Below are 24,742 nucleotides of genomic sequence, written 5' to 3' on the forward strand. Positions count from 1 at the left end.
CTCAATCGTGGAGCAAAGAACTTGTGCATTTATTTACATTAACCATAGAATAAAAATACTCTAAAAACAAGCAAATTCAAGAACTATTTCTAGCTAAAAAAATTCCCTAGCGCCAATTGCCGCCATAAATTGCCAATCGTTGCCGGACCAAAGCGTAGTCCATGCCGTGTCGCTTGCGCAGATGTTTGACCAGCCGTTTCTTCTCTTCGAACACCTTATTCGGGCAAAACGGACACTTCCAATCTTTGGACGAGACGGGCGTTTTAGCCCGTTCCAGTTCCTGTCTTTTCTTCGGTTTCTTAACCGGCACTGATAGTGTCAACGGATCTAGTGCAATTTTCGCTTCAACAGACGTCGAAGCGGTTGTTTCTTTCCGTTTGTCAGTGGCTTGCACAGCGGCCTGCTTGGCTTTCTGCTGAGGTTGCTCTTTAGCTTTTGGGACCTTCGACGTAGAAGCTTCCTGTACCTTTGTCTTGGGCGAATCTACTCTTGGAGATTTCGACGGAGGCGGTGCATGCGGTTTTGGTTCCGGTTTGTTGTCCGATTTTCGCTTCGCTGCCCTGACTCGTTGCGTGTCTTCTTCAGGCTTTGCAATCGCTACATCCGATCGTCTAGTCACTCGCGGGGGCTCTTTTCTGGGCGGGTCATTTTCTTTAGGTTTGCTCTTCGGCACCGTTTCCTTAGTAGTTTCGGGTTTCTTCGTAACTTTTGGTGTATCAGCGGTGGGTTTTTCATCGATCACGTTTGATCTCCGAGTAACGCGAGGACTCGGTTTTTCCGTTATTTCTTTCGATTCTGCTAGTTTTTTAGATTTTTCCTGGGGTTCTGTTGCTTTTTGAGTTTTTTCCTTGGATTCTTGGGAAGGCACAACGGGCGCAACATCCGGGTCCGGTTTAATGGTTACGACTTTCGGCATGGGGAATCCCACGGTGTTTTTGAACTTGAGCGGAACCTTACGGACGCGTGACGATCGCGGCGAAAGTGATTCTGCAGGAATCGTGCGTGTTGGTGCAGTTTCAGTCACATTATTGTCTTTTTCTTTTGGTTTTGAGACTGGTTTCGATGGTTTGGGCTTTTGGGCAGATGAAGGAGTAGCAAGCCTGGATAGAACAACCGCCAAACGATTGAGTTTAGGGGGACCAACTTTAACGTTGGAGCTATCTTTTAGCTTCGTTTGTACAACTGGCTCCGCGGGTTTAGACACTGGAATAGGGGGAGCAGTTGAAAGCTGATCGCTTAACTTCGCGGTTGGCTTCGGGGAACTGATTGGAACAATCCTAGGAGCAAACGGAGTATCTGAGATACTGTTTTCCTTTTGTTTTTCTTGTGAATCCGTGAGGTTCTTGGATTTCGGAGTTGAAGTGGGAGTGGAAGGCTTCACTCCAAGTTTTTCTTGAACAGGTTGTTGAGTTTCTATCAGCTCCAAATCTGGTGAAGGTGTTGAACTTATTTTTGCAGTGTCAGGTTGCTTAAAGGCTGACGGTGAAGGTGATGTAGATTGCAATTTCTTTGCCCTATGAATCAGATTGTACAGCGATCCTGGGATAGATTTTTGGAACATACGTCCTGCGGTTTGCTTGGGAATGGTTCTTACAAGATTGCTACGCATACTGTGCTCAGCGAAACGACCACTCGTTACCCCTCTCGTCAAGGTGTTGACAGGTTTAAGAGACGATTTCTGGCTGGCAAGGGCTTTGGCTGTAGCAGATGGGAGTAGCTTTACAGCTTGCAGTACGCTTGGAGCATTCTGCTTTTTCCTCTCGATGCTACGTAATAGCTGGTGAAGGGGTTTGGCTCTGATGATGTTTCTTGCCGGAGAAAATCCGACATTAGTATTAACAATTTCAGGTGGCAGTAACTCAGCACTAGGTTCCTCTTCTTTCACTGTTGCATCGTGTAGTTGATCTGTTGCTTTGACACCACCCTGGCCTTCATTGGGTGCTTTAGGTTCTGCGTATTCACCCTCAGATATTTCCTGCTGAACGCGGATCAGTGTGACGGGAACGACACGACCATCCAGTTGAACTCCTGTCGGTGTAGAAGCGCCTTCCGAATCCGACGAAAGCTTCTGTTCGCCTTCGGCACTTGCGAGTGGATCATCAACGGTGGCATTGTCGGTGACGGGTCGTCGGTAAGGAACGGGATACAGAGTGTCTTGTACTCTGTTGGCGCGCAACGGTTGATTTCGTTCGATGGTTTGCTGTCTCCGCTGATATCGTTCAACGTTTTCAACACGTTGAACCTCTAGAAGCGGATCGTCTCGTTGCGGAGTGGCGGGAGATCTTTGAGTTGAACTGGGCGGGGTGGACGTTACTGGTCGAAGTGGTGTCACCTTGAGAGTTGGTCTGTTTGAAACGATGCCTGTAGTTATCTTCCGGATGACACTATTCCGCCTTGGAACCGCCGGTAGGTTTCGGCGGTTAGGGTTGGTTGGTTGCGGCGCTACCAGTACCCCTCGAAGGGATTGGTTATTCAGTTGAACCAGTTTACGGAATTTCACGTAATCCTGCACCTTTGTGTAGCATGCCGTGCATATCGATGAAGGAAAATCGCTCTCAACGGAAATCTGTGGAAAGATGAGGATATTTTTGTAAGTTATTTATATTGATTATAGGACCTAACCTAAATTAGCCTAGTCATGCGCAGGAAGCATACGGAACTCATTCCGATTGGTAAAACCGTTCTTAAGCCTTCATCCAAACCGATTTATGTGAGCCTAACCTAAGTTATATTTTGTGCTTGAATTAAAATGACAATAAACCGGTGTTGTAAATTGCTAAAAGAAAACGACCGCGTGGAGGACGTCTTTAACCGAAAATATTGGGAAGACTTAAAATTCCGTATGTTGGTATAATAACAGAATAACAGAGAGTTAAAATTCCATAAACTTTATCTGGCAAAGTTAAAAAATTATTTTAGTAATTATTGCTGCTATATATCGTAGAGGACTTCCTCCTGCAAAACCCTTGAAAGTTTAACAAGAAATTCCTCCGGAAGTTCCTCCAGAAATTCCTCCGAAAGTTCCTCCACGAATTCCTCCGGAAGTTTCTCCACGAATTCCTCCGGAAGTTTCTCCACAAATTTCTCCGGAAGTTTCTCCACAAATTTCTCCGGAAGTTTCTCCAGGAATTTCTTTGGAAGTTCCTCCAGGAATTCTTCCGGACGTTCCTCCAGAAATTCCTCTGCAAGTTCCTCCAGAAACTCCTCAGGAAGTTTCTCCAGGAATTCTTCCGGACGTTCCTCCAGAAATTCCTCTGCAATTCCTCCGAAAGTTCCTCCAGGAATTCCTCCGGAAGTTCCTCCAGGAATTCCTCCGGAAGTTCCTCCAGGAATTCCTCCGGAAGTTCCTCCAGGAATTCCTCCGGAAGTTCCTCCAGGAATTCCTCCGGAAGTTAATCCAGGAATTCCTCCGGAAGTTCCTCCAGGAATTCCTCCGGAAGTTCCTCCAGGAATTCCTCCGGAAGTTCCTCCAGGAATTCCTCCGGAAGTTCCTCCAGGAATTCCTCCGGAAGTTCCTCCAGGAATTCCTCCGGAAGTTCCTCCAGGAATGAAGTTCCTCCGGAGGTTCCTCTGGAAGTTCCTCCAGGAATTCCTCCAGGTATTCTTCCGGAAGTTCCTCCAGTATTTCCTCCGGAAGTTCCTCCAGGAATTCCTCCGGAAGTTCTTCCAGGAATTCCTCCGAAAGTTCCTCTACGAATTGCTCCGGAAGTTTCTCTACGAATTGCTCCGGAAGTTTCTCCAGGAATTCCTTCGGAAGTTCCTCCGGAAGTTTCTCCAGGAATTCCTTTGGAAGTTCCTCCTCCGGACGTTCCTTCAGAAATTCCTCTGCAAGTTCTTCAAGAAGTTCCTCCAGGAATTCTTCAGGAAGTTCCTTCAGAAATTCCTCAGGAAGTTCCTCCAGGAGTTCCTCAGGAAGTTCCTCCAGGAGTTCCTCAGGAAGTTCCTCCAGGAATTCCTCAGGAAGTTCTTCCAGGAACTCCTCAGGAAGTTCTTCCAGGAACTCCTCAGGAAGTTCCTCCAGGAACTCCTCAGGAAGTTCCTCCAGGAACTCCTCAGCAAGTTCCTCCAGGAGCTCCTCAGGAAGTTCCTCCAGGAACTCCTCAGGAAGTTCCTCCAGGAACTCCTCAGGAAGTTCCTCCAGGAACTCCTCAGCAAGTTCCTCCAGGAACTCCTCAGGAAGTTCCTCCAGGAACTCCTCAGCAAGTTCCTCCAGGAATTCTTCTGGACGTTCCTCCAGAAATCCCTCCAGGAATTCCTCAGGAAGTTCCTCCAGGAATTCCTCAGGAAGTTCCTCCAGGAGTTCCTCAAGAAGTTCCTCCAGGAGTTCCTCAGGAAGTTCCTCCAGGAATTCCTCAGGAAGTTCCTCCAGGAACTCCTCAGGAAGTTCCTCCAGGAACTCCTCAGGAAGTTCCTCCAGGAACTCCTCAGGAAGTTCCTCCAGGAACTCCTCAGGAAGTTCCTCCAGGAACTCCTCAGGAAGTTCCTCCAGGAACTCCTCAGGAAGTTCCTCCAGGAACTCCTCAGGAAGTTCCTTCAGGAACTCCTCAGGAAGTTCCTCCAGGAACTCCTCAGGAAGTTCCTCCAGGAACTCCTCAGGAAGTTCCTCCAGGAACTACTCAGGAAGTTCCTCCAGGAACTACTCAGGAAGTTCCTCCAGGAACTACTCAGGAAGTTCCTCCAGGAACTATTCAGGAAGTTCCTCCAGGAACTACTCAGGAAGTTCCTTCAGGAACTCCTCAGGAAGTTCCTCCAGAAGCTCCTCAGGAAGTTCCACCAGGAACTCCTCTGGAAGTTCCACCAGGAACTCCTCCGGAAGTTCCTCCAGGAACTCCTCCGGAAGTTCCTCCAGGAACTCCTCCGGAAGTTCCTTCAGGAATTCCTCCGGAAGTTCCTTCAGGAATTCCTCCGGAAGTTCCTTCAGGAATTCCTCCGGAAGTTCCTTCAGGAATTCCTCCGGAAGTTCCTTCAGGAATTCCTCCGGAAGTTCCTCCAGGAATTCCTCCGGAAGTTCCTCCAGGAACTCCTCCGGAAGTTCCTCCAGGAATTCCTCCGGAAGCTCCTCCAGGAATTCCTCCGGAAGTTTCTACAAAAATTCCTCCGGAAGTTCCTCCAGGAATTCCTTCGGAAGTTCCTCCAGGAATTCCTTCGGAAGTTCCTCCAGGAATTCCTTCGGAAGTTCCTCCAGGAATTCCTCCGGAAGTTCCTCCAGGAATTCCTCCGGAAGTTCCTCCAGAAATTTCTTCGGAAGTTCCTCCAGGAATTCCCCCGGAAGTTCCTCCGGAAGTTCCTCCGGAAGTTCCTCCAGGAATTCTTTCGGAAGTTCTTCCAGGAATTCCTCCGGACGTTTCTTCACGTATTCTTCCAAAAGTTTCTCCAGTTGGCCAGCAAATCCAATAGGAGTTACTCCAGAAATTCACATGAGAATTACCGAAATGACAGAGCAAAAAAACGTATTTGTACTTTCTATAACCCAATTTAATGGCACATGACCAATGCTGCCTATCTCAATGCCGTCGTAGATAGCATTTCGAAGGATGATGTAAAAATCAGTATGGGCGACTTTAATGCGAAGATCGGATCCGAAAACTCGAACTATGAGCGCATCATCGGAGAATCAGCTTAAACGAGGCTCTGTTCGCAGAATGCTGTGGTAACAACGGCATGGTGATGTGAGGATCTTCCTTCTCCCATCGACCGGTTCATTTTCCGAAGATTAAATCGACCTCATTTGCGTGGTTCGAATCCTGGTTCTTCTCCGTGCTGATTTGAATCATCCCAACGATAACGCAAACTGCTTCCGACAAAATAATTCTGTACGCACTCGAATGGCCATTAGGAAAAGTACGCTGTTATACTTCCTTCAGTTACGTTTCATCTTGGGCGCAGTTCCCTAGACTGGAGGACTGTAATTTAGTATCCAGGATATTGCCGCCAGAAAACACCTACTACTGCATTTCGAGTCAACGACATTTGGCAGGGTCCTAGCAAGCGCACTGATCATTTTAACCGAAAATTCGACATGGATGTAGATATCTCAGAGTACGCTCTGACGGTATATTGTGTCCTCCGACGGTTATCTGCATCTGCTGAATCATTTTGCAGTTGCTGACCAACATCACTTCCGTTTTGTGATGAGCCAGTTGCAGATTGACTCCATTCATCCAGGTTTCAGCCGTGTCGGTCGTCTTTGCCACTGGCATTTTCACCTCTTCCAGCGACTAATCAGTTATTGTTAGGACGACAACGTCCGAGAGCTCGAAGAACTCCACGCCTTGAAGCAACTTCAGCGTCAGCACAGCAACCCGTTATACATCACGTACTACAACGTTGGGCTAAGTATGGAGCCTTGTGGCACGCCCGACGCAATCCTGATTGACTTCTGCCCTGAATTTGTTTCTGGTTATGAAACGGTTATGGACGTAGCTCTTGAGGGTCCTACACAAGTAGTCGCGGACCCGCATTCTGCATAGCACTGCAGCGATGGCCTCACAGCAAGCACTGTTAAACGCGTTTTTGACGTCAATCGTTACAACCGCGCAGAATCTATTGCCGCACCTCTTCTTCTTGGACACCCTCTCTGCGACTTTCACTATTGTCCTGAATGCATCAACCGTCGATCTGCCTATTCGAAAACCGAATTTCTGTTTTGATAAACCGATATCGCTTTCCGTGAACTGCATCAGCCTATTAAGGATAATCCTTTTCAGTGTATCCAGCCGGCATACGATGCTGGATTCCGAGGCGGTTCCCTTGACATCAGTGTCTGGATCTTCTACGTATTCTGAAAGTAACCATCTACTAAACACTTCTGCAACATCATCCTGAACAAATCTGAAAACGCCAGTATCGTGGTTTTTAGAACCACATTCTTCATCTTCAAACCTTTCGTCACAGCTCGGCATTAGAAACTTGCATACTTGCAATGGTTACTTGGTTTTCATCTTCGTACAGAGTAGGCGGCCTCGTTGTAGAACCATGCTGCGGGAAAATTGAATTGCCAGTCGATTGAATGCCGCGAATATTGAACTAAAGACACACAAATTTGCATGATTTTGCGTAGTTTACCCCCTTATAGTGGTAAAATCCAAATAAATGTACGATTTAGGCAGGTACGGCGCTAGTTATTTCTGGATGATGAATATGAAGGGTAATTGTTCTAAGTGTCTATTTGTCCCATAATAAACTGGCTTTCAAGATAAATTTGGCCTTCCGACCAACTTAATAGGAAGTATTGTATAGATATACGAAAAATATCACCCTTATTTTTGTTCACGGACGATAAATTCTTTCGAGTGAATTTGTTCGAAGCATTCGAAGCAGAATGTGCACAAACTTTCGTACAAAAGAGCATTTGAACGTAAACAAGAATAAAGGTGAAACATTACTTCTTGAAGCACCCACTTTTTTCTGCTGTCTTCCAGACGCATTTTGTGATTTTCTAAACCACAAACCATTTTCCGGCAGTCTTCCATACGCGCCTTGTGGTTTTTCAAACCACAAATCTTTCTTCGGTGATCTTGTAAACACGATTTGTAGTTTTCTAAACTTGAAGGATTTACCGGTTTTACCCCATATTTAAGAGGAAAGAAATATTTCTTGAATATAAACTTTATCCTATGTTTTAATGTGTTCAAGGGAAATGTTTGGTTTTTCTTCTTGTAACTTAGATTCGAATGAAATTTATATTTTCATTAAGATTGCTGCCTCTGTTAAATATGAGTACCAGTTTTGGCAGGAAAACAAAAGAATTCACCACACCCCAGGAAACAGAAAGAGAAATCACCGTTTCGTTTCGATCTCACTCGTTAATCTTTCATGGTGGATTAGTGTGAGTGCACTAAATGCCACTCATCTGCATACCTACACTGAACTGTCACAACTTCAACACACTCAATTTAAAAACAAATCCCAAAACTTACCATCACTTCGGTGCATCCATAAATTTTGTCAATCAGATCGGGCTCGATGAGCGTTTGGTCCCCTGTGAAGATCGGTTCCAAATCTTGCTTTTGGAAGCAGAGTCTGCAATACTGCAAACTCGGTGCGATCGTCCGTCCTCCAATGCAGGTTGGCGTTGAATCGGTTTGAACGCCCCGGGAGTGTCTGACCCGGATTGGAGAACCACTTGGCGCCCGTGCCATCTGTTGTGGGTTAAGGTGGGTGGGTCTCATAGGTAGCGGGGGTGGCATACTGCGGTGCGCCATGGCATTATGGCGCAGTTGATCCACTTCCGTCATACCCTCTGGCAGTGTCATTGGCCAACGGTCCGTCAGAGGTGGCAAAGCGGACATATTCAATGGGGGCATATTGAGATGCGGGACCACTCCTTTCTTCACAAGCAACTGTCGTTTGTACCCCGGAGGAGCAGAAATGAACTCCTGAAAGTCTTTAAAATCATCTGGAATCTACAGCAAAAAATAGAAAAACAATCAATCATCCTTATAAAATAGATGAGTCATTCTCAGGTTTGAATATTTTTTAATAATCTTGTTCTGAACACCGTAAAAAGAAAATCACAAAAATATTTCAAAACAACATTATTTCATCGTAAAACTGATTAACCGTGTATCGATCGCCATCTTGAATCGCGATACAAAAAAAAAACAACACATAGGGTAAACTTGCCGTGAAGTGTCGCGAGCAACAGTAACTGCGCTTTTTATCACGCATAGCTTGCATCAATGTCAACCACACGAAGCGCCGTTCGGGATAGTTATGAGTGGGGACGCACACAAACAGCAACTCTGGGTTGCGCAAACTGTCCGAGTTACAATTGCGGACATCGCAAATCTTCGGTCGGATACGGACACCGATTGGTGGCGGAGGTGGCACAGGAACCGTTGGCAGCGATGGTTCAGGTAGCGACGCAACCGTTGATTGCTCATCTGATCCCACTGTGGCCGCCATCGGCAGTGGTTCCATTTTGGTTTCATCAACACTCATTAGAGCAATCAATATTTTTTCCACTCCGATTGACACTACGTTTGACACATCCGAACGAGGGAAATGTACCACCAAGACTGAGGCGAGGTAGCCACTGTGACTGACAGCTTGGTCACGAGTGGGGAATAAACGGCAGCAAATGTGGTGAATTTCTCGACGAATGATTTGGTTATGAAAACGGCCGCTACGAGAAAAATAGATGGCGCAAGTGTGGTTATCGGTAACTGACAGATTGACAGAACAGTAATTTGTAAATGCATTGGAGCAATGAGTGCCGACTGTGCTATATTTACCTTCAATGATGGTAATGTAAAAGAAATTTTATGAAACATGAAAGAGATAGAAAACCCAAAGGCAAACTTTTATTCTGGAGTACTTTGCTGTTTGGGCGTGATTTCTAGATGATTTGTTTCATAATGTCCTTGCAAGAATTTTTCTCATAAATTATATTAAATAGAGAAACATTTGCTTTATTGGTTGAAAATATGAACTGGTTTTCTCATTTGCTGTAGCAAATACTTGTTTTGATAGTAATTTTTTTTTCATTTGGGATGTTAAGCTTGATGTTAAGCAAACGAAGTTCCTAAGCTTAAATAAATCTACGGATAGAATACATTTTTCTGATTTACATTATATTTTCAATTAATTTGTTAAATTTTATTTACAATAAAAAATGAAACCCTAAATCATTTTTATCATAGAATGTCACTATTTAACATTTATAGAAATAAATTGCCCCATGTAGAATAATTCAAAAAGGAAATAAGAAATAGTTCTACGGTTTAAAACAATTTGAAAAAGTTCGAATCGGTTTTTAAGCAGAACAGGGGTCGTACACATATTACGAAAGCACTTATGGGGGGAGTGAGGGTCTGTCGGTTTTTTACGCACCACATAATTAAAAAATCATTTGTATGGGAAAAAACTAACATAGGGGAAGGGGGGGTCGAAAAACCCAGCAAAATTGCTTACGTTATAAGCGTAAAAACATCGATACTCGTAAACGACCTAAAAGTATGTCAAAAACTCATACATAAACCGCAAGCTCCCATGATAAATAACTTCGTCAGTAGTTGCAGAAGAGATAAGCGCGAACGTGAAAAATTCTATATCAGCGCAAAACGTAAACAAACTCATACATAAATCCCAAATGGCTCAATCACGAAATTGACAGATTGGGACATTTGTATGTGTGCCTGAGTGCTGCGCTGCGGAAAGAGTCGCTTTTATGTTCTCAAGCGAGTAAAAGAATGTTTTTGAATCAATCCTATATGCAACATTATTTTGCATTTACTCAACTATCAAACATTTCACGTTCTTTGAATTTCTCTTTTCATTCTGCATGAGGGAACACAAAAAGAGGTTATTAAAACATAATGTTATAGAGAAAGATTCCCAACAAACAATTTAAGCTGAACAAGCTAGTTTTCTAACAGAAGAGGCTTATTTGCCACGAAAAACCTTCCAATGTTTGTTGGTTGTCGCTTCAGCTCCCTTTGTTCTGCTATGTTTGAAACTTTTTGGGTAGACAACTGTCAAACTGAATAGATTTTTCATTGTCTCTATATCACCCAGCGAAAGATGTTCCGAACAGCGACAATCTTTCTCCAAAGGTAGTTTATAACCTCTTTTGGGAGCACAAATGTGCTAGATTTTACATGATTTTACTATGGTTTGCTTACATTCCCGCTTCAATCAGCTGTTGGATCTCGTGACATTTCGCAACAAATGCTTCTTAGAGCTGTATCATTTCCCTAATTAAACGCAAATTAAACTCAAAAGTGACAGTTCAATAATTCGGCACCAACATTTAAGGGTCTGTCTCATTTGGATAATTAAACTGAAATTAAACTTAAAAGTGACATTTCAATAATTATCGAATAACCCTGCTCACAGAGCAAGATTACTTTTGACAGATATCGAATCATTTTGCATCGATGTCTTATTGGAATTGCTGGGTAGCACCAGCCATTCTTATGACCGGGTTATTTGCTAATTTTCGAACTGTCACTTTTAATTTTAATTCTCCAAATGAGACAGACCCTAAAATGGGCGAAACTGTTTTTTGTAAACAAAAGCTGCCCCGCCGCTGATGAGCCATGGTGAGCTAATCTATGCCCAGCGCAATCTAGCGACATTTATTGAAAGAAGAGGATTCGCTGTTTCCATCAGTGGTGTTGCATTTCGTAGATGAGAATCACTTGTTTACAAAAGTAGAATCGCCCTATTGGAAAAGAGGTTATAAACTACAGTCGTGATTTGCTGGTTGGGATTTTTAATCATTTTAATACTGATTGTGCTGATTGTGCTATCGCCCAACTAAAAAGCAACCATTGGGGTCTCGCTGACATTTCTCACCAACACGAACGCACGGTTCGTGGTTGCAAATAAGGGACCGTTCACAAATTACATACCGTTATAGTGGGAGGGAGGGGGTCAAGCCGAGCGTTACGGTTCATATAAATAAATTAAATATTCCATACAAAGTGTTACGAGGGGAGGAAGGGGGTCTCAAATTGCTAAAATTTGCGTTACGTAATTGATGAACGGCCCCGATTCCCATTTCATTTTTCCGTTTGAGCCCTCTCTCGTGGTTGAATAGCGGGCTTGGTAGTCATATGGCTACTGCTTCTGCCTCATACGCAGGAGGTCGTGGGTTCAATCCCAGGTCCGTTCCATTCTCTTACTTTGTATCTTTCTCTTTATTTCTCATGTTCTAGCAATCGCTAGAACTGGAAATGGACTTTCATACCGTTTCCATTACTATTCCTATACCTTCAACTTGAGTATTCTATCAGTAATCTGATAGAATTGGAAATGAACTATAGAGCTCGTTTCCTACATCCAATTAGAAATTCCATCAGTTACCTTCTCCTATCTATCACATTGGCAGCTCGTTAACCAAGACGGACCTCTGCATCTCCAACCTAACCCAGAAATTCCAACAAATTCCGCATGAACTCGTGGCAAATGCAGAGTTATATTCGGCTTGCAGTGGGCGAGTGATTGCATCATGATTTCCTCCCCCTTCCCTATATTGACTTGCATTCTGACGTGGCAGGCGCCAGTATGACCTAACAAATGAGATCACCAGTACTTGTACATTGAAGATGTGTGCTAGTCCCAAGCAAACATCTGTTGGTTCCCTGTGCAAGAACAGCTGATCTGGTCATAATGGAGTAGCAACTACGAGCAGTCAATCAAGCTCAAGCTCAAGCTCAAGCTTGAGCCCTCTCTCGTGGTTGAAAACAAACTGAGTAAAAGTGTGAGTGAAATGTGCTTGTACGTACACGCTCGCAGAAAGCCTAATACAATACGTCAAAATCGAGCCGGTGTCAAGCTCGGTGTCAACATCATCAATAGACATAGACCGCTGTCATCATTGAAATGCAGTATGAAAAACAATTATAGCCCAGGACATCATAAAAACAAATTATATACTTCATATGCGTGCTAGAAAGAGAAAGATAATTAGACATTAGCAAACTTGCATTAGTGTTTGCACTGTCCAAACAAATTTACACACACAAACACTCCATCTCAGTGTTTCTGTGACCCGATGAGGGCGCTTCGAATGTGTTGACTGAAAAAGAGAGGGAGTTGTGTGTCTTGTTATTAGCCACGCTTTCTTGCTCCTGCGGGGTCGTAAGCAAAAACCATCTTTGCAGAGTTGCTTTCCGGCGTTCTTGCAACATGTCCTGCTCATCGTACCCTTCTAGTTTAGGTAAATATCTTCTTGAGGTTCGCCGTAGAGTTGGGCGAGCTCATCCTTCGCCGCCACACACCGTCTTCTTGCACACCGCCAAAGATGATCCTAAGCACCCGTCTCTCAAGTACTCCGAGTGCTTGCAAGTCCTCCCCAAGTATGGTTCAAGTTTCATGTCCGTAGAGTACCTCGTAGAGTACCACCGGTCTTATGAGCGTTCTGTACACGACACATTTAGTGCGGGTGTGATTCTTTTTTGGTGGCAGACATTAAACAGATGATGCGCCTTCGTATTTCACGACTAACATTATTATCAACCATTAGCAAGGATCCAAGGTACACTAGCCGTTGGATAACTGCAACATGTTTACGTTGCAGTTATCGAATGCCGTTCGATAACTACAATGCATTCTAGACGTCAAACAGTTGTCAGTCGACGTCAGATGAAACAAAAGTGCATCAAATTGTGCAGTGCAGTATTGTCATCGACTTTGTCAACGTTTTGAAGTTTAGCGGTCCGATAACTGCAAAACTGTTGCAACTGTCGAATTGCAGTTAAAAAGCATTGCAGTTATTGAACGTCTACTGTAGACGAATTCATCGAACACCTATTTATGAAGAGAAAACCCCCGTTTATCGTAACACTGCTTCCCGGGCGGGCCCTGTCGCCCTCGGTTCCGCCCTCTGGCATGTCCTTTGGCTTCAAGGCATTCACCACCAATCCATTTTTTTTGCTTCTCGTTTCAGGCGAGTGTACAGTTATTCCACCTTTGCAAATGTTCTTTGCAAATATCATCCGCGAAACAAATAAATTGACTGGATCTGTCGAAAATCGTACCCCGACTGTTACACCCGGCTCGCCACATGACACCTCCTAGCCGAATGTTGAACAACAGGTACCAAAGTCCATCCACTTCTTAATCCCTGGCGCGATTAGAACGAACGGTAGTGTTCTTGGTAGTGTTCGTCCGAAATCTTTACACAGTTTTGCACACCATCCACCGTTGCTTTGATCATTCTGGTAAGCTTCCCAGGAAAGCTGTTCTCGTAGCTCTACGCGGGTGCGTTGGGTGCTGGTATTTACGGCATTTTTGGTGAATTTGCCGCACAATAAAGATCTGGTCCGTTGTTGTGCTGCCGTTAACAAAGCCGGCTTGATAACTTTCCACGAACTCATTCACTATTGGTGATAGACAACAGCTCAAGTAACCCAAAGTTCCTTTAAGAATACGTTTTTCGCTTAATCAGATTCACTGAGCTGATTAAGCGAAAAACGCACTCTTTAAGGAACTTTTGGTTACTTGGGAGAAGATGATCTGGGATATCACTTTGTAGGCGGCATTAAGGATGGTGATATGTGATCGCTCGAAAGTTCTCACATTCCAGCTTGTCGCCTTTCTTGTAGTTGGGGCATATGATCCCTTCCTTCCACTCCTTCGGTAGCTGTACTGTATCCCAGATTCTGACTATCAGCCTGTGCAGACAATTGGCCAGCTTTACCAGGCTCATCTTGATCAACTCAGCTCCGATACCGCCCTTAACTTCCCCCATGTTGTAGGCTGGTTGGCTTCCATCGCCCGCTGAATTGACGTAGTCATCTCCTCCGTTGCCTTGACTCTCACTGCATCTACTCTCCTGCTTCCACCTTTCGATCACCACAAGTTCGTCCGGCAAGATGCTCCCATCCTAATCCCTACATATTTTGGTTCACGGCACGAAGCTTTTGCGGGATGCGTTGAGTTTCTGATAGAACACACGCGTTTATTCTCCTGTCTCTGTCTCCGCCTATAGCGTTCCACGTTCTGCCGGGTCCATTGCTGCAACACGATCGCCCGCGCTGCGTCCTCCTCCTCCAGAATCTGTTAGCACTCTTCATCGAACCAATCGTTCTACCTAATTTGTACCACTTACCCGAAGTAGCTGTCCGCTGCGTCGTTAATGGTTGTCTAAACTGTATATTCCAGCAGTCCTGCGCGTATGCAGTGTCGACATCAGGTTGCTCCAGTCGCTCTAGGTCGTACCGCGGTGGTCGTCGGCACCGAACATTGTTGATGACGGATAGTTTTGGTTTCAGTTTCACCATCACCAGATAATGGTCAGAGTCAATGTTAGCGCCACAATATGTCCTGACGCCGATAGTATCGGAGAAGTGCCGTCCATCAATCAGAACGTGGTCGATTTGTGATTCTTTCTGCTGTGGTGATCTCCAGGTGTACGGAAGTCTGAGTTGGAAGTAGCTGCTGCGAATAACCATATTCTTGGAGGCGGCGAAATAAATTAATCGTATGCCGCTTTCGTTCGTCAGCCGATGAGCGCTAAACTTCCCAATAGTCGGTCTAAACTCCTCCTTTTGGCCAACCTGAGCGTTTAAATCTCCTATGATTATTTTGACGTCGTGGCTTGTGCAGCTCACGTTCCAGCTACGCGTAGTTTGCGTTCTTATTATCACCAGTGCTTCCGGAGTGTGGCCTATGTACGTTTTTTATACTTGAGCAAGGGTAAACGGAAATCTGCAAACAGTCACCTGAGGAGGTGAACTCAGGTAGAGTGGGGATGGGCTCACCCAACCCACTAAAACCAAAACCAGTCCGTATCTCCAGGCCCACAATTAAGCAATACATCAGAGGAGGACTATTGAGAATGCTCACAACTTCGACTTCAAGGGTGGTAACCTCACCACCCGTCGATCGCAAGCTATGATAGTAACCTATCGGTCTGTATCATAAACTCGCGAACACCCCGACAACAAACACCGCGCGGTAACCGCAATGACCTCTATATCTACATACGAAGGTCACCACAGACCACCCGCGACGTTTTTGTTGTCGGGGTGAGCATGGTGCTCACTGCATCACAGTAGACTCTACTACAGCTGCTGGTTTTGTTTAAGACGCCACCAGCGCTGTAGTTTCGACATAATCTGTTGAGACGCTGTGTTCATCGCATTCCATATAACCTCTTCCCGACACATCCTCTAAACGAGGTTGTCCGGGGTTGTATCAATGCCGCTGACAAGCAGCATGGCATTGCGTTTAACATCGAATGGCGGGCATGCAAACATTACATGCTCTGCCGATTCTACCTTACCTACACATCCCGAGCACTCCGCAAAATCAGCGAACCCGAACATATGCAGGAACTTTTTAAAGCAGCCTTGTTCAGATAACACCTGTTATAGGTGGAAGTTGACCTGACCATGCTTCCTGCTAATCCAATTCGACACTTCCAAAATCAGTCTGTGGGTCCAACGACCTTTGACTGCAGTGTCCCATGCTCATTGCCATTTGAGCAACGAAGCTGCTCTCTTGACACGTTGCACTTGCACCGAGACCCTGTCGTTGAAGCACTCCACATCTTTCTCTTCATTGCTCCAGAAGTATGTCTATCGGCATCATCCCAGCAATGACGCACACCGCCTCATAAAATATTGCGCGGTATGCGCTTGCAACCCGCAGACACATCAGCTGGTGTATCCTGATTAATTTCTTAACATTGCACCCGGTCTCTAGTGCTTTGCACCATGCTGGTACACCGTATCGGATAATAGACAATGCTACACCCGCTACTGGGGTGAAGCCTTGATGAATGCAACGTACGTACAGAACCGATTGCCATCACGGTCTGTAGATACCACTCCGTTTGAAAAGTGATTTGATGAGAAACCTTCGTTGCAGCATTTAAGAGTATTTGGAAACTCGCACAAAATCACAAAAGCTGGTATTTATCGGATACTGTCGCGATCGCAAGGCATATATATATATATAGGTTTGTGGATCCGACGACGGATAAACTAACAATAACTCGTGACGTTGGATTTATCGAATTATCGAATAGTTCCTATAAGCACCCGAGAACAGAAAGCAAACTCAACAATAGCTTAGTTGAGGTCAATGTCGAGAACGAGAACGCAAGGGGAGCCAGTGATTGTTGATGCTTTAATTCAGGAAGAGCCACACAACAGCAGCGACGACGAGTATTACGATGGAGAGTCTGCTGAAGAGTAACCGGAAGTAGCAGAGAGCTACAAGCGACGTACAAGAAGTGTACTTCCGAAAAGGCTGAATGACTACGTAGTGGATGTAGCGTTGGCCGTTGATGAACCGAAGAATTACGAAGATGCAATTGGTGGTCCTGGGCTGCGAAATGGTGAGTTGACACCCGGGAAGGGGCGCCTAACATAGCTCTGGTCCTCACAAGTTCCAATACTCACGCTTCCATGGGTCTTCCGATGACAATTGACCGCCAGCTAAGGGTTGCGTACTTAGCTGGTAGAGCAGCCTGGGCACTGTTGTCCTTCTGACATCAGCTAGAGTGAGAGGGTGCGTACTGTGGGGTCTGCCTAGGATGTGGTGGGGTTCGACAGTGGGCTCTGTTGAATTTCTATAAAAAGCTGCATGTGTCCCCAAGCAGGCCCTATCAAAGCGACCGTGTGCCGCTCAAAGCGCACTAGCCTAGTCCTGGTGTAGGGTGGGACTTTAAACAAATTTGACCCGACTGATCGAGCGTCTGTTCACCAAGGAGGTGCGGCCCCAACAGCGTCTGTTCTGGCATCCAGCGGCTGAGTATGGAATGCTTTTCCCCGGAAGCTATACCTAAGATGGCAGCCCCATTCCGGTGGATAGGGAACCTTGGGCCAACAACCTACTGTTCCCGAAACATCAATTTGTTCGAGAATCCGATAATGAAAGAATACGGACTGATTTTACGGCGACGACTCTTAGCGCGAAACAACGGACACGAATAGGAACATGGAACGTTTTAACCCTAGCCCAGCAGGGTAAATTGGCACAACTTGCCAATGAGGCACGCCGCATGAAGCTTGAGATCCTGGGACTGAGTGAAGTCCGTTGGCCAAACTTTGGAGAACACAGAACGCCGTCGGGACAAGTTCTGCTATACTCTGGTTTACGAGGTGAACACGCTTCCCGGCATCGCGGAGTTGGCTTCCTACTAAGCGCTCAGGCACACTCTGCGCTTATGAAGTGGGAACCTATAAGTGAAAGGATAATCGTTGCCAGATTTAGAACACGGGTCCGAAACCTTACTATAATCCAATGTTATGCGCCAACCGATGCTGCCGATCTGCAAGACAAAGAGAACTTCTACAGTCAACTCAATGCCGTCGTAGATAGAATTCCGAAGGGTGATATCAAGATCTGTTTGGGCTACTTCAATGCGAAGATCGGATCCGACAACTCGAACCATGAGCGCATTATGGGACGCCATGGTCTCGGAGAAATGAGCGAAAACGGAGAGCTGTTCGCAGAATTTTGTGGTAATAACGACATGGTGATCGGGGGATCGCTCTTCCCTCATCGACCGGTTCACAAGGTCACGTGGGTCACGTGGGTGATGGCTTTACAGAAAATCAAATCGACCACATCTGCATCATCCGAAAATGGAAACGGAGCCTTCTTGATGTACGGAATAAACCGATAGTGCCGACATCGCGTCTGATCATCACCTCCTCATCGGCGAAATACGCCTGCGCAATGCGCGGATTCGTCGGCAGGAGGAAAGAGTTGGACGACCCAGCAAACCAGCAATCGTATATGAATGTACAAAAAAAGTCATATATGTTCGCAGACCAAATCGCAATCATATATGAATCAAACAAATGTCATGGAAAATTGTTCAAAGGTCACATATAATGCAAACTTACGATCAAATTATAATCTACATCATTAGTTGTATGAAAGGTAATTTAAAGTCAAAACAGAATTATATATCACGGATACTTCAACAATTGTATATAATTACAACTGAAGTTATAATGCAATTGAGACTTGATTGTAAAGTACTTCGTAATAATGAATTCATGTATTTTTGAAACCATCAACTCTGCTATTTAAAGTGTTGATTTTTAGCACGATTTTCAATACAATACTTACTTTTATTTGTCGTTGTATCAATGAGCGTATTGATTGTTTATTTTTGAGCATTTACTGAATAAGCAGGAAAAAACAGAGTTGCCAGAGTTCCACTGGTTATCACTAAGTAGAAGCATGATAATCAACAAAAAAAAACTGCCGTGCGATAAAATAGTCTATATAGGATTTCGTTATTGCTAACTAGAATTAACAGCCCATAGTGGACTCCCAACTCGATACGGAGAAAGGTTTAAAGACCCGATTTAACACATCCTAATTTGATCTGACTCCGATTTTGTCCACCCTCATTTTTATTATCTTACATCCCACACCCCTCCACCCATTCCTATTTTTACATTCCCTATGGCGAGATTTGTAAACTTTGAAATAAACCTGTAAACATCTAATGGTTTTCACGACATCATTGTTATCATCTGTTGCTTATTATGAATCATTCCAATATATTAGCCAAAACCATTGACTGTCTAAATGGTAAACAAAAACAAGTACCATTCAAACAATTGCAGATTCAATCTATAAATTGCTTTAAATATATTTGTGAAATGCGAACAAAATTTCAAATCCAAAAAAAATCTATCTGTCCCTCCCTATTTTATCACTCCAAAATTCACCACGATAAACTTCGAGTACTTCTGTGAGTTATATACATACTCGTACAGAACGTAAGGAATTTTCTCACATAATAACAGAAAAATGAAATTCAGTTACAATGTTCACTATCAGTTCTTATACCCTAAAGTTTTTTATGGGTTTTAATCCATAAAATCATAGAGTATACACAGAAAGTTTCAAAAATAAAATATCTATGGTGTAGTGTTTTTGAAAAGGATATTTTTTAGAGAAATTCTCATAGATTGGCAGCATTGAAGTCTACAACTGAGAGATCGTTTAAGCGGTAACATAAAGTTATATATGTGTTCAATCAAATCGCATATGTTCCTTGATGTAACCATCAAAATAAAGTTGAATAAAATGCAATGCGTTGTCTGTTACAGATTATATTCGTAGATCCTATATTACCATCAAGTAAAAGTTATGGATTTACAGCTGCGTGAACGTGGAGAAATGGATAGCGTGTAGACTATAAATTAGAAGGTCCGAGCATCGATACTAGTAGCTGGAGGTCAAGTTTAGAATATTGATATATGCATTATACTTACTAAAACCCACAACATTTTCCATGATGATAGATTTCAGTTCTGATCCAAGAAATATTTTTGATTGCATACAAAATAACATGAATTTCTTTTTTGATAATATGACTGATATATTAGGAAAGCTATTTTCATTAGAGAATATATTCTAGATTTCAAAGTTGTAACAGTCTTGTTATGCAACTGTATGACTGCACATATGCGATCTCTAAGGAAAAACATTATGATTGTATATAGATTCAATTGAAATCAGAATACGTCGTATATCTTGTTTTACCATAATACTAATTTGTACGTATATGGCCTCCACTTTTGTTCACATAGAAGGAATCTATGCATTTTATACAATCAATTTATATCGTGTAAGAGTGCACTTAACAGAACTAAAAGTTGATTATGTGAACCAATTTGTTGGCTGGGGACGATTCAACACACGCCGACTGGAAAATGTCACGGTGAAACGGTCTATCGTTGAAAAACTGGAGACGCGTTCTGCAGATATTCCGGAAGGTGGCAGCGTGGAAGACCAATGGACCGCCATAAAGAATGTCTTCATCGCCACCAGCGAGAATAATCTGGACGAACTGCGCACCCAGAGAAAACAATGGATCACCGATGAGACCTGGAGGAAGATAGAGGAGCGAAGAGAAGTCAAAGCCGCGATAGAGCGATCGAAAACCAGAGGAGCCAAAATCTTAGCCCGTCAACGATACGCGGCTCTTGAGAAGGAAGTAAAACGCTCATGTCGACGGGACAAGCGAGCGTGGGCAGACTCTGGCCGACGAAGGAGAGAGAGCCGCCGCAACCGGAGACATTCGCCTCCTCTACGATATCTCACGAAGCTTAAGCGGGGCGACAATGAATGCAACGATGCCTGTGAAAGACGCGAATGATCAGTTATTGACCGACCCAACTGACCAGCTGAAACGCTGGTTCGAGCACTTCGAACAACTATTTCAAGTGCCAGCCAGGCCATCACCACCTCGGCATGATCTGCCTAGGATCCGACGTATAACACGCGTCAATACCGAAGCTCTATCACTGCTAGAGATTCAAACAGCCATCCAAAGCATGAAATCGAATAAAGCCCCAGGGGTCGACCGCATATCAGCCGAGATGCTCAAAGCTGACCCCATGACATCCGCTCAACTACTGCATCGTTTATTTCGTAATATCTGGGACACCGCAACTTTCCTGGTCGACTGGATGCAAGGTATCTTAGTGAAGGTGCCCAAAAAGGGTGACCTGACTGTATGCGATAACTGGCGAGGCATTATGTTGCAGTGTACCGTTCTCAAAGTTCTGTGCAAAATTATCCTAGCCCGGATTCAGGAGAAGATCGATGCGACTCTCCGGCGGCAGCAAGCCGGATTCCGTACCGGAAGATCCTGTGTGGACCATATTGTCACGCTCCGCATAATTCTGGAGCAGGTCAACGAGTTCCAAGAGTCCCTTTACTTGGTATTCATTGACTACGAAAAAGCTTTCGACCGTCTCAATCACGAGAATATGTGGGGCGCCCTGAGACGCAAGGGGGTTCCTGAGAAAATCATCGGCCTCATCGAAGCACAGTACGAGGCCTTTTCGTGTAGAGTGCTGCACGATGGGGTCCTGTCTGACCCTATCCGGGTCGTAGCTGGTGTGAGGCAAGGATGTATTCTATCACCGTTACTGTTCCTCATCGTAATCGATGAGATTCTGGTAGATGCGATTGACCGTGAACCAAACCGCGGGCTGTTATGGCAGCCTATAACCATGGAGCACCTAAACGACTTCGAATTGGCTAATGACGTTGCACTCCTCGCGCAACGGCGCTCTGATATGCAGAGTAAGCTCAACGACCTTGCCGAGCGCTCCTCTTTGGCAGGTTTAGTCATCAACGTCAACAAAATCAAATCGTTGGATGTAAACACGGTGACCCCTTCCAGTTTCACAGTAGCCGGGCAACCAGTGGAGAATGTTGAAAGCTTCCAATATCTTGGTAGCCAAATGGCGTCAGACGGCGGTACCAAGATCGACATAGGCGCACGGATAAAGAAAGCAAGGGCTGCCTTTGCGAGTTTCAGAAATATCTGGAAAAACAGGCAGATAAGTGAACGCACCAAAATACGAATTTTCAACTCTAACGTGAAATCTGTGCTGTTATACGCTAGCGAAACATGGTGTGTATCAGTGGAGAACACTCAACGGCTGCAGGTGTTCATTAACAGATGCCTGCGGTATATAATTCGGGCCTGGTGGCCTCACAACTGGATCTCAAACAACGAGCTCCATCGTCGTTGTCACCAGAGGGCGATAGCAACAGAAATTCTTGATCGGAAGTGGGGCTGGGCCGGCCACGTAGGGCGGAAACGAAATCTGTAAACAAGCATTAGACTGGAACCCAGCGGGACATCGCAGCAGAGGCAGACCCAGAGGCTCATGGCGGCGAAGCCTCAACAAAGAAATAAAAGAAGTCGACCGAAATCTAACCTGGCAACAGGTTAAAGCGATAGCCGGGCAACGCTCAGGATGGAGATCTTTCAAGTCGGCCCTTTGCACCACCAGAGGTGTACAGGATCCATAAGTAATTGGTGGTCCTGGAAATGAGAAGTGGATAGTGGCTATGAAGGAGGAATACAGTTCGTTGGTTGAGAACGGAGCGTGGTCGCTGGTAAAACTACCAAATGATCGAACACCTATCGGCTGTAAATGGGTGTATCGCAAGAAGGAAGATAAGACTGGGAACGTATCGCGATTTAGAGCCAGGCTCGTTGCTCAGGGGTTCCGACAGCGGCAAGGAATTGATCACGATACCGTATTTGCGCCCGTAGCCACTCACAATACTATTCGGATTCTTCTCACGATAGCGGGATATAAACATATGATGGTGCATGAATGATGATGTACTTAATGATCTACGTCGATGACATGATTGTAGTGAGTCCTGAAGAAAAAGAAATTGCGAAGGTGGTAGCTGCACTACAGCGGTCGCTGAAGATCACGGCACTATAGGCGAAGTGCGATTCTTTCTGGGAATTCGCATTATAATATAAGAACGGTTTCTACAGCATAGATCAAGAAAGCTTCCTGAAGAAGATAGCTACAACCCATGGTTTGTCGGATGCCAAGAGATCCAGAGTGCCACTTGACACTGAATACTATAAAAATCGTATTGAAAGCAAGCCATTACCGGATAACAACCAGTACAGGAGCCTGGTAGGGGCCCTCTGCTATACCTAGCTGTTAATACGCGCCCAGACATTGCAGCAAGCGTGTCTATCCTCAGTAGGCAAGTCAGCAAGCCAACGGATTGTGATGGGACAGAACTCAAGAGAACGGTCAGGTATCTTATGAAAACCTGCGATTACCGTCTGACGTTGATCAGCAGAAGAAGCGAGCATTTGGTTTTGAGCGGATATTGCGATGCCGACTGGAGCGGCGACCCTGCAGATAGGAAGTCTAACTCGGGATATTTGTTCCGGCTCGGTGATGCCACAATTTGTTGGACAAGCCGAAAGCAGTCCAGCGTTTCTTTATCGAGCATGGAGGCAGAATATTTTGCTCTGTCAGAGGCGTGTAAGGAAATTATCTGGTTGCGGCGTTTACTCGAAGAAATGGGATTGAAACTTCTTGACACCACAAAACTATTCGAGGACAACCGTAGCTGCATTGAGTTCATCGGGACCGAGCGCCAATCACGGCGATCAAAACACATCGATACACGTGTGTGTTTCACAAGGGATCTACTGGAGAAAGGAGTGATCCAGCTACTTTACTGCCCCTCAGAGGAAATGACGGCAGATATTCTCACCAAGCCGATTGGTGCCATCATACAATTGAAATTTGAAGGAGCGATTTGGTATCCGTAGTAGAGGAAGATTAGCGTAATATTGAGGAGGACTACCAAACATTATACTGGCCCGTTTGGAGTCATCCAGTGGCACTTGGTCTCAACATTCGTTTTCTTTTTAAATTCTACAACATTTCATCACGCTTGCCCCCCGTATTAGTCATATGTAGTCAACGAATGCTTGACTATTACTATACTAAGTATAGTAAAAGACCGGAAGTAATCATGGAGCCAGCCACCACCAATAAACGCGATGGATAAAATAAATGCAAAAAAAGTAGCCCTTATGCAACGAACAATTCCTATATCCTATGTGGTGGTATGACTGGTGTCATGCCATTAGGCAGGCCGAAGGTCATTAGGCCAAATGAGCAAAAAGAAGCTAAGAGTGAAAAATGAGAAGCTTTTCCTTTAGCTTACTATTTCTTTCTTCTCTCTTCTTGCTTCTTTCTTCTTTTTTCTTCCTTCTTCATTTTTCTTCTTTGCGCTCCCTTCTTTTTTCCTTCTTTGTTACTTATTTCTTCTCCGTTCTTCCTTCTTTCTTCTTTTCTCTTTCTTCTCCCCTCTTCCGTCTTTCTTCTTCATTTTTCTTTCTTCCATAATTCTTCCTTCTCCCTTCTGCCTCTTCCTTCTTTATTTTCCCTTCCTTCTTCTTTCTACTATCTTTTTCTTTCTTCTTTCTTTTTTCTCTTTTCTTTCTTTATTCTTGCCTCTCAATTCTTCTTTCTTTTATCCTTTTTTTGTTCGTTTTTCTTCTTTCTCCTCTCTTCTTCCTTCTCCCTCATTCCTTCTTTTTTTAAACTTCTTCCCTTTTTTCCTTCTTTCTTCTTTCCTCTTTCGTCTTCCTTATTTCTTTTCGTTCTCCCTTCTTTCTTCTTCCTAGTTCTTTCTTCTTTCTCCTTCCTTCTCCCTTCCTCCTTGTTTCTTCTTCCTACTTCTTTTCTCCATCTTCCTTCTTTCTTCTTCCGTTCTACTTCTTCCTCTTCTCGCACTGCTCACTCCCCACTTCTCATTCAGCCTAATGGCCATTCGACCTAATGACCCAGCATCGGTATGGCTATCCAGCTTTCCACGCTCGGTAATGGCGGCTAGTCGATGTGTAAAAATCAATCAGTCACTGTACTTTTTGACACGCGAGCTCGCATACCGCAATTTTTTTTTTCGAAGAGTGATTTACGTTTATCTTTTTTAGAGAAAAGAGAGTTGAGTTAAATAT

General features: G+C 44.5%; 1 protein-coding gene across 1 annotated transcript; it reads right to left on the reverse strand.

Moving 5' to 3' along the window:
* LOC134202287 (muscle M-line assembly protein unc-89-like) lies at positions 1-9,037 on the reverse strand. The gene is made up of 3 exons (XM_062677320.1): positions 8,626-9,037; positions 7,920-8,405; positions 1-2,566 (listed from the first exon to the last, which is right to left on the reverse strand). The coding sequence occupies exons 1-3, from the start codon at positions 8,941-8,943 to the stop codon at positions 107-109; spliced, it is 3,264 nt and encodes a 1,087-aa protein (XP_062533304.1). The 5' UTR covers positions 8,944-9,037; the 3' UTR covers positions 1-106.
* Positions 9,038-24,742: the final 15,705 nt, after the last annotated feature.

Source organism: Armigeres subalbatus, chromosome 1 (genome assembly GCF_024139115.2).
Source record: "Armigeres subalbatus isolate Guangzhou_Male chromosome 1, GZ_Asu_2, whole genome shotgun sequence".
Taxonomy (NCBI): domain Eukaryota; kingdom Metazoa; phylum Arthropoda; class Insecta; order Diptera; family Culicidae; genus Armigeres; species Armigeres subalbatus.